Source organism: Meles meles, chromosome 4 (assembly GCF_922984935.1).
Source record: "Meles meles chromosome 4, mMelMel3.1 paternal haplotype, whole genome shotgun sequence".
Lineage (NCBI taxonomy): Eukaryota > Metazoa > Chordata > Mammalia > Carnivora > Mustelidae > Meles > Meles meles.
In genome coordinates, this window is record NC_060069.1 from 150,439,231 (window position 1) to 150,450,416 (window position 11,186).

The 11,186-nt window shown below is 37.0% G+C and overlaps 1 protein-coding gene and 1 pseudogene across 1 annotated transcript; both read left to right on the forward strand.

The window, feature by feature from the left end:
* Positions 1 to 2,363: 2,363 nt before the first annotated feature.
* Positions 2,364 to 2,921, forward strand: LOC123940373 (annotated as a pseudogene).
* Positions 2,922 to 9,927: 7,006 nt separating this feature from the next.
* LOC123940372 (keratin-associated protein 13-1-like) lies at positions 9,928 to 10,494 on the forward strand. Its single transcript, XM_046003142.1, has one exon. It carries the CDS (start codon positions 9,979 to 9,981, stop codon positions 10,492 to 10,494), a length of 516 nt encoding a protein of 171 aa, XP_045859098.1. The 5' UTR covers positions 9,928 to 9,978.
* The last annotated feature ends 692 nt before the right edge of the window (positions 10,495 to 11,186 follow it).

The window sequence follows — 11,186 nt, forward strand, 5'->3', positions numbered from 1 at the left end:
TGTGTGGGTCCCTGATATCTCAGACAGAAGGTCACTAGCACATGTTCAAGTTTCTTAGAGCAGCTTAGGTAAAGACAGAGAGAGACTTAACCTAATGAAGATTCAGTGGCAGGGTCCCCTTCAGGGTTCTTTTGTCTAAGGCTCCACTGCAATGTTCCAGAGATGTGTGGAGGGACCCACTGTTCCATTTGTACTGCTGTAACCTGGGAGTCAATCATTTGCCCTTGAAGTAGTTCTGGACTGTGGGTAGATCCAGAAAGTTGCCTGTACTACCTCTAGACCCTAGAATCAACCTGATGAACCTCAGAACTTCAGGGAGTTTTGACTTTAAGAAGAAGGAGTAGAACCAAAACATTACGCTGCTACCAAAGAGATCAATAAAACTGAGGGTCTACAGCCATTTGTAGCTGATTCTCACACAAGACCGAACCTCTAGGGCCAGCAGACTGGGATGGGGAGATAAAGCAGGGACAACAGGCTGAGATAAGCATAATCCCAGGATTAAAGCACCAACTGAGAAGAATGACACAGGATGTTATAGACGTGGCATTACTAATAAATAGCAATGTTGAAAGGAAATTTTCTGTGTCATCAAAAATAATTTATTTTTTAATTTTTATATCCTGACACTTTACTGAATTCCTATGCAAAGTTAGTTTGACTTCTTCTTTGCCGATTTGGATGCCTTTAATATCTTTTTGTTGTCTGATTGCTGAGGCTTGGACTTCTAGTATTATATTCAATAGCAGTGGTGATAATGAGCATCTGTGCCATGTTCCTGACCTTAGGGGAAAAGCTCTCAGTTTTTCTCTATTGAGAATGATATTCGCGGTGGGTTTTTCCATAGATGGCTTTGATGATATTGAGGTATGTACCCTCTGTCCCTACACTTTGAAGAGTTTTGATCAGGAAAGCATGATGTACTTTGTCAAATGCTTTTTCAGCATCTATTGAGAGTATCATATGGTTTCTTGTTCTTTCTTTTATTAATGTATTGGATCACATTTTTTGATTCATAATTTTGGAAGAAAAACTGAAATATATTCTATTATTTCTACAGAAAATATGTTGACAAAATTATTGTCATATGTAAAAAGTGATCAAAGACTATGCAGCCAATAAATACAGAGGAAATGTTATAGATGGTGGTGATAATTATGATGATACAATTTTATTGTCTTGATTTTGTGATATTTGTGCTTTTTGTCATCTCATAAGTTTGTATTTGTTAATTTTATTTTATTCTAAATTAGAATCCATATTTATATCTACTTATTATGTTCACAATGTTGTATTCTTTTTCTTAAAGAAGTGCCCCCAAATTATAAACTTCAAGATTCACATAACTTGGATCCTCTCTAGTAAGAAAGCTGGGACAGAAGCGTGTACCAAAATTAGGGAGAAAAATAAAGGATCTGCCATGAACTTGGGAATGCTCAGAGAACATTCAAAATTTTGATGTCTTATGGGAGGGTAGACCCCAGGATGTTTTGAGCGTATAAATATATTGCACAAAAGCCATGAATTAAGTTCATTTTGAAAAAATTTGATATGATTGAACTAAGAAGTGGAATATCCACAAATCATCCAGTGGGGTAGAAGAAAATCTGGACAGTCTTTTCCCCTTCTCTACCACTGTCCTTTGTTTCCTTACCTCATCTCAACATCATTTCCCATTTTGGTTTTCTTCACATGCATTCATATTGGTCTCTTCTCGCTTTAGATTTGATTTCATTTTTCTAAAGATTAAATTTCTACAACATATTTGTTCAGGATTATGCCTACTTCTAATCATCTAGGTCAATCTCTTTGGCTTACTTTTATAAGAGCCCTCTAGACTGGACAGAGTAAGCAATGCTAATAATAAGTAGTAGATACAAAATTATATTACAGTGTGAATCAATGGTTTGATGTAGAAACAATATTTAGAAGATTCCTCATCAAGACCAGATTTCTGCTTCTCAGACACTGACACAAAAGGGGGATGACTGCGTTGTAATCTCCACCCTGGGAAGAAAGCATTCTTCGGGCAAAGGGGAGCACATGTACGTGCACATGTTTTCATGACCAGAAAAATCAGAGGGGATTCCCTGATCATGATGGTGTAGGCATTAATTATACACCGTCATAGCATTTGTAACATAGATGTACTTCATTGACATGGGGCTATAAAAACAAAATGAGTGAACCCATAAATTTAAGATGAAGAGAGGTAGTTAACTCCAACTTTAAAAAAGGATTACTGAGTTACATGTATGCAAATAAGGGACTCCAAATTTCGAAAAGTTGACATTGTAAAGTGCCACACCCATTGCAGAGAGTATATAAATGCTTCACTTGAGGAATACGATATTCAAACACAACCTTCTCACTGTCACTCAGCTGAACTCACATCTCCTGCCAACATGTACTACAGCTGCTGCTCTGGAAACTACTCTTCCTGCTCCTTTGGGGGATACTTGCGTTCCCCAAGATCATCCTGTGGTTCTTCCTATCCTAGCAACTTGTTCTGCAGAACTAACCTCTGCTCTCCCAGCACCTGTCAGCTGGGCTCTTCCCCCTCCAGTGGCTGTCAGAACACCTGTTATAAGCCCACCAGCTGCCAGACATCTTGTGTGGCATCCAGACCTTGCCAGACATCCTGCTACCGCCCAAGGACCTCCATGCTCTGCAGTCCTTGCCAGACGACTTGTTCTGGGTCTCTGAGTTTTGGGTCCAGGAGCTGTCATTCCCTGGGCTATGGATCCAGAAGCTGCTATTAACTGGGCTGTGAATCCCAAGGCTTCAGACCCATGAATTATGGAGTCTGTGGCTCCCCTTCTCTGGGCTATGGATCCAGATTCTGCCACCCAACCTACCTGGCTTCTAGAAGCTGCCAGTCTTCTTGTTACAGAACAACGTGTTGAACTGGCTTCTTTTGATCACCTTATTAAATTTCTAATCTTGCTGTTCATTCTCACCAGTGCCTCTACTCATAATCTTTATTATCTTCACCTACAGGAAGAATTATCTTCTTATTCTTAGATTTTCAAACCCTGACCTTGTCTCTGGCCCCAAATACTGGCTGAAAGACTTTATTTGAAAAATTCTAAAATTAATGTAATACCTGAAAATAAAATCTAAAGTCTGCATTGGAGATAAAATTCATGTTGGATTTTCTTCCAAAATTGTATGAAAATCCAAATCATTATAATCAAATAAATTTATTGGTTCTGATAACCAGCTGTGTTCATTGTTGTTCATTTTTATTAAGTAGACTTTTGATTATGGTAGACAATGGAGATATTGTGAAAAGATCAATACACACCTGGAAATATATTTTGAAATCCTAAGAAATTGGGGATTTGAATTTTGAGAAGCCCCAGATATTTTTCTTACTCAAACTACAAGTAGTAGAAGACTATTGTTTAAGTACATAGGCTATTATGAATTGAACTCTCAGATTCAGGAATTAGATTGGTTTTCTCACAAGACATGGGAATGCCAACAGGCATAAAGTAGAAGACTAGTTGATAGCTATATAAGAAATGCAGAGAATAAAAATTATGTTTACATTTTTATGGTTAGGTTTATACATGAAGAAAAAATAAATAGAAAACAAATGAAAATGATTATGTGTGAATTTTAAGTAACTTTGCTTGAAGTCACCCACATTTCTTAGCAAAACTGATAAATACTTGGGACACCTGGGTGGCTCAGTGGGTTAAGCCTCTGCCTTTGGCTCAGATCATGATCCCAGGGTCCTGGGATCAAGCCCCACATCGGGCTCTCTGCTCAGCAGGGAGCCTGCTTCTCCCTCTCTCTCTGCCTGCCTCTCTGCCTACTTGTGATCTCTCTCTCTGTCAAATAAATAAATAAACAAAATCTTTTAAAAAATTGATAAATACCTGTATCCCACTGCTAAGTATTCAATATGATCTTATCTACATATGTGTAAAGAACAATACCATAAAATTTGAGTGAAGAATCTAAAATCATCAGGATGATTTCCACCCTGGTTTTTACTCATGTTTCAAACTAAAAGATAATTAGTATTTGACAGCATCAGAAGTGATGATTTAATGTGTAACTCAACAAAAAAGGGGGGGGGACTTTATTTCTCTTTTTCATGATAATATTCTCTGTTTTCTCAGGCAAAGTATCTTCAGGAAAAACAAAGTACAAATATAGATAGATTTTGATAAGGAACCTAAAACTGAGAACAAAAAGAATTAACATATGTTTAATAAATGTTCCTAAGCCTTATTTCTTTAGGCTGTATAACAGCCCTTAGACAAAGATACCCATTATAAATTTGTGATCCTGAATGTAAGAAAAGGGGACACAGAAGGAGTAAGGAACTTATAAGGAATATCTGCCTTGTGACTCCTTAGGAGGTGAAGTTTATTTAGAATCGCAAAGACATAGGCATATCAGAAGGGGCAAAAGGGAAATCTGGGAAGATAAAATAAAATAAGCAGAGTGGAAAAGACTGAAAATCACTTTTATATTCAAGAAATGACTGGAAACTTGGTTAACTTACAAATGAAGGAGATTTTATATGGTGTGGCAATGACAAACACAATTAAAAATAGTTGAGTAATTGTCCCTTCATCTTTTAAAGGTTTTAGATTTTACTTAGTTTTTTAAGGGTATCATATTTTAAATTGCAATAATTCTTGTTTCCACCACCTTCCATTCAAACTACTAAAATTGTTTTGTGGGGTGCCTGCATGGCACAGTCGGTTAAGCCTCCAACTCCTGGTTTCAACTCAGATCGTGATCTCAGCGTAGTGAGATCAAGCTCCAGGTTAAGCTCCACATTCAGCTCGGAGTCTGCTTAAGTCTGCCTCTCTGCCTACCTGTGATCTCTCTCTGTCAAATAAATAAAGTCTGTCTCTCCCCCTACCCTTTCCCCCCAACTCTCTCACTCTCTCTCAAATAAATAAATATTAAAAACAAAATAAAATACTTTTGTGATTGGATATTCTTACTCCTTTTTTTTTAAGATTTTTATTTGTTTATTTGTCAGAGAGAGAGAGAGCGAGCGAGAGCGAGCACAGGCAGACAGAGTCGTAGGCAGAGACAGAGAGAGAAGCAGGCTCCCCGCCAAGCATGGAGCCCGATGTGGGACTTGATCCCAGGACGCTGGGATCATGACTTGAGCCAAAGGCAGCCGCTCAACCAACTGAGCCACCCAGGCGTCCCTGGATACTCTTACTCCTATTTCTTACCTATTCTAGTCATGCTTTCATATATTATAAATCTTTCAACCAAGGACTGGTTATGAATTGTAAGCTTATTCCTAAGGGGGGATGAGATAAACATTGATATACTTACAAATGAAAAAAATTATTTGAAACTAATATCTTTTGTCTAAAAAATTTAGACAAAGAAAATACAAGTGAAAATGTCCAGAAATTACCAGGGCCAAAATGTCAGGGAGGTTTTAACAATTTAACAACAAGGTCCTAGAATTTGGGACTTCTTTTTGATTAGGGATATTGTTGAATCCAAAAGAGAGGCTGATGAGACTCGTGAGCTCAGGTAACCAAAATCAAAAGTTAGAAATTTCCAATGATTTTGACTAAAACTGACACTCTGAACAATACCTTAGGACTCAGCTGACCCTTAAATATTTACCCTTTCCTATGAACTGATATCATTTCAGTACCCGATTAGATTAACATGGCACAAAACCTGGAGTATCCACTCTGGAAAACAGTATGGACGGTTCTCAAAACATTAAAAATGGAGCTACCCCATGATCCAGCAATTGAACTACTAGGTATTTACCCCCAAAGATTCAAAAATACAGGTTTGAAGAGATACATGCACCCCCTGTTTAGAGCAGCATTATCAACAACAGCCAACTTATGAAAAGAGCCCAAATGTCCATCAATTGATGTATGGATAAAAAAGTTGTGGCACACATATATTTCTATCTAGATATAGATATAGATATAATGCTAAGCAAAATAAGTTAGTAAGAGGAAAACAAATACCATATGATTTCACTCATATGTAGAATTTAAGAAACAACCCAGATGAATACGGGGAAGGGGAGGGAAGAGAGACAGAGATAAAGCATAAAGCAGACTCTTAACTACAGAGAACACCAACTGAGGGTTGCTGGAGGGGAGGTGGGCAGGAGGTGAGTTAAGCAGGTGATGGGGATTAAGGAGAACACTTGTGATGAACACCTGATGTTATGTGGAAGTGTTGAATCCCTGTAATGTACACCAGAAACTAATTGGAATGTTAACTAATTGGAATTTAAATAAAAACTTCAAATTACAAAAAGAAATTAGCATAGTGTTGAGGTAACCTTATATTATGTCTTTACATAGATAAATATCAATATTATTATAAATGCAGGCATGGACTTAGAAGTATAGATGTAATTGTGAATATAGTTTTATACAGATATAGATGAGTATATAGATGATATACATAGATAGATGATGTAGATATGGATCACCTGATACCCTAGGGAAATCTGCCAGACTTCCAAGTTAAGAAAAGACTAAATTCAAAATATATACCAGATAATAGAATTCACTTTAGGAAATAAAAAGATAGATTTAAAATTTTAAGAGAGAGAGAAATATATTAAAAGAACCAAATAGAAGGGTGCCTGGGTGGCGCAATCAGTTAAGTGTCCAAGTCTTCATTTGGGCTCAGGTCATGATCCCAGGGTCATGAGATCAAGACCCACGTCAGACTCCTTGCTGGGCATGGGGCCTGCTTAGATTCTCCCTCTCCCTGTGTCCCTTGCCCCACCCTCACTCAAGCTTTCTCTCAAAAAATAAAAAAATAAAAAATAAAAAAAAGAACTAAGTAGGAATTCTAAAATTGAAAAATTCAATACGTTAAATGTAGAATTGTTGAGTGGATTGAAAAGAAATTAGACATAGCTGGAGAGACAATTAGAGATTGCTCTGGAGAACATATTTAAACTAGCAAATAAAGAGAATATCTTGGAGTCAAAGAAGAGAAAAATTTAAAGCAACCAAAGGGAAAGAAAAGGCAAGTTACCTAAAACAAAACAAAACAAACAAACAAGCAAACAATAAGATTAACAGCTGAATTCTAAACAGAAAAAAGAAAGCAGGAAGACGGGAGTGCCTGGGTGGCTCAGTGGGTTAAGCCTCTGCCTTCAGCTCAGGTCATGAGTTCAGAGTCCTGGGATTGAGACCCACATCGGGATCTCTGCTCAGCAGGGAGCCTGCTTCCCCCTTCTCTCCTCTGGCTGCCTCTCTGCCTACTTGTGATCTCTGTTTGTCAAATAAATAAATAAAATCTTAAGGAAAAAAAAAAAGAAAGAAAGCAGGAAGACAAGTATCCTCAAATTTCTGAAGAAAGAAAACTTTAGAGTAATGGACTAATGAGTATTTGTTCCCAAAATGGAAAGGAGCCTGTGGATGGCTCAGTTGAGCATCTGACTCTTGATTTTGGCTTAGGTCATGATCTCAAGGTCATGGGATCAAGCCCAGAGTTGCGCTCCATTCTGGGCATGGAGACTGTTTGAGTTCCTCTCTCTCTTCTTTCTCTTTCTTGCCCCCAACCCCCACTCTCTCTTTATCAAAAAAAAAAAAAAAGAAGAAGAAGAAATGTAGACATTTTCAGACTCTTGAAACTGTAAAGAATGTGTTACTAGCCTTCCAACACTAAAATATACAATAAAAGTTATATGTAGTCAGAAGCAAAATAATCCCAGAACATACAAAAAAGATGTAAGAAGTGAAGAGCAAGAAAAAAGATAGGTATACACACACACACACACACACACACACACACACACACACAAATATATAGGGTAAATTTAATTTTGGTCATAAAAACATGGAGACAAATGTGTATCAATATACATAAGCAAACATGAAATTTCAATACAGAAAATCCCAACATAGTAGTACATGAATTGAGGTAAGGATAATTGACCTCAAGATTTCTGATATTCTTACACTGGACTAGAAATAGTAAAAGTACTTATTTCCATTAGCCAGTCAACAAAGTGCACTGTGAAGTCTAAGGCAGTGTTGTCTAATAGAACGTTCTGTGCTGCTGAAAATATTTTTATCTGCATTTTCTGATATATGGTATCCATCAGCCACACATATCTATTGTGCACATGAAATGTGGCTAATATGACTGAAGACCAAACTTTTAATTTAACTTAATTTTAAATTACATAAATTGAACTTGCTATATGTAGCTATCTGTTACTCTTTTGGGTGATGTGAAATTGGGGTAAGCTCTAAATGAATAACAAAATCATGAATATCATCCTGGAAGGCTGACAGAGTGATTGTTATGAAATATCTTATATTGCTTCTGATAACATGATGTTTTACATCTTATCATACAACAAATTTGGAAGTTAGTAACACGGAAGTAACATTCTTTGTTTGTTTCTTTTGTCTGATGTATCTTTTTACTTTTTCCCTTCTCTGTTTCCTTATATTTAAAGAAAAACCTATGTTAAGTAGAAAATAGTTTTGATTTCTAATCCAGTCTGAAAGTCTAGGTCTTCAATAAGGATTGGTCAGTCTATTATATTTAACTTAATCATTCCTACTTTTAGATTTCTACTTGCACATTTGCCATTTCTAATAGTGAATTTTCATATTTTGGGAAGGTGTAATAAAATGATTAAAGCTGAATTTTATCCTTTTAAGTTATTATCATTTTATAATTTTTAAATTCTTTAGTAACTGTTCAAGAGATTTTAATGATCATTCTTAATTACTATTTACTTCTACCTATTTATTAAGAACCACAAACCACTTTATTAGTGTTATGCACAAAGAGTGTTTAGACAATTCACTTATATTTGAATCTTTTTTATCACCTCCTGCAATTACAACTTCCCCTCTGAGGTAATTGTTTTCCTAACTGGAGAAAACACTTCAGTATTTGTTTTAGCCTCGGTTTGCCTGACATGGAGCTCTATACAAGACAATATTTGGATATTTTACAACAGAAAAATAATCTTGAAGAACTGAAGTAGGGAAAACGTGTTTTTATAATTAGGAAACAATTATATGAAAGAATCAAAAGATAAAAATGACAAGAAGGTCCTGCTTGTTAGATAAGAGTTGATAAGAGTTGTTCTTATTAAGAAAGCAGGATCACTGGACGCATTGTAAGGACAGGTAACAAAAGGAGAAATGCCTATATGAAAAGCCATAAACTATATTGATCCAGAACCCATTTTTACTGGAATTACACACAGATGGACAGATCCATAGTGTCTCTAGCTATCTTCCCACACAAATACACACAAAGAGTATTTGACTCTTTGGGATTTTTCGCACATGTATAAATTTGTATCCCCTGAGACTCTTTTTCAAATTAGTCTTGCTTAGTCCTTTTGTCTTTAAACATCTGTCCTGATTTATCTCTGTGATCCATCATATTTCTCAATCAATTTATATTATCTATTTCCCTTTCCACTGCATTTGAGAGGCAATACATAATATAATGTAAGAAACAAAAACTAATTTTAGGTGATGAAATAAATTTACAGAAAGAAAATCATTGGTGACAAATTGGGTGCCTCTATTCCACTGATCTAGAAAAAAAGAGTGACTTAACGTCGATCCCCACCTTTAGATCTAAGCATTCTCCAGCCAACGTACTAGCAAAGTCACAATGAGTCTCAGCCAAGAAGAATAGGGGCTTTTCTGGCCCCGATTAGCTGGCATTAATGACATACAGTCATAGCATTTCTGACTTTGGAATAGTTCGTTGGCTTGGTGCTATAACAACATGATGAATTCTCCTATAAATATGAGATGGAAGGAATCACCTGCAATTACAGAAAATATCACTGAATTACACATATGGAAATGAGAGATTCCAAGTGTGGGAAAGGCGACCGTAAAAAACACCACACCCATGGCTGAGAGTATAAAAGTGTCCCAGTCCAGGAGGTGACATTCAACCTCAGAATCTCCTCACAGTCACTCAGCTGAACTCACATCTCCTGCCAACATGTCCTACAGCTGCTGCTCTGGAAACATCTCCTCCCGCTCCTTTGGGGGCTACGTGTGCTACCCAAGCTCCTCCTGCCCCAGCAACCTGGTCTACCGCCCTAACTCCTGCTCTCCCAGCACCTGTCAGCTAAGGTCCTCCCCCGCTAGTGGCTGTCAGGAGACCTGCTGTAAGCCCAGCAGCTGCCAGACATCCTTTGTGGCATCCAGACCTTGCCAGACACCCTGCTACCGCCCAAGGACCTCCACGCTCTGCAGTCCTTGCCAGACAACTTGCTCTCGGTCTCTGAGTTTTGGGTCCAGCAGCTGCCGTTCCCTGGGCTATGGATCCAGAAGCTGCAACTCACTGGGTTGTGGATCCCAGGGCTTCAGATCACTGGGTTACAGAGTCTATGGCTTCCCTTCACTGGGCTATGGATCCAGATTCTGTCGCCCAACCTACTTCACCTCCAGAAGTTGCCAGTCTTCATGTTACAGACCAACCTGTGGATCTGCCTTCTATACATCAAGTTGTTGAGGGTCTGGACCTTTTGAGCAAAATGTCTAACCTCTAAACAGAGAGTTTATCATCTTCATGATCTTTGGGAAAAACTCTTGTCACCTTTTTTCCAACCACAAAGTATTGGCCAAAAACTGTCTCTAACATATACTGAACTTAATGATTAATTTTACTGGATGAATTTATAGAATTAGTGGAATTAATAAAATAAATTGCAAGATCGATTAATGGAATTTATGTTAATAAACATGAACTAATTTTAATGAATTAATGGGATTCTCATTCATACATTTTATTCACAAGAGAGATGAAAACCTAAATGCATATAATGTAATAAACTCTTTCATTTTGGTTTCCAAATATTCTGCTAATTTTATTGTTAGTTTTAATTGGGTAAGTTTTTTTTTTTCTTTTGTTTTTTGGGAGGCTATTCAAGTTAATGTTTACAGTGTCTCTGGGAACAACTTTAGAAATCTAATAGATTGTTGAATTTGAACTAATTTATTTTGGCTTTAGACATTTCTTTCTTTAAAGGAATAACAATCTCAGGAGCAATATAGAGCATGTTTCCTCCAAAGGATGTGGGATCTTGACGTTTGCTGACAAAAGGAAAAAACACATCTGACATCTCTAGATTCCTGGGCACTAGCAATTAACCTGACCATCTAGTTAGGGACCTAGAAAATAGAAGATTAGAATATTGACACAAA

Excerpts from the sequence above, each read along its gene's own strand:
- LOC123940372 (XM_046003142.1), top strand. The coding sequence starts at position 9,979 with ATGTCCTACAGCTGCTGCTCTGGAAACATCTCCTCCCGCTCCTTTGGG.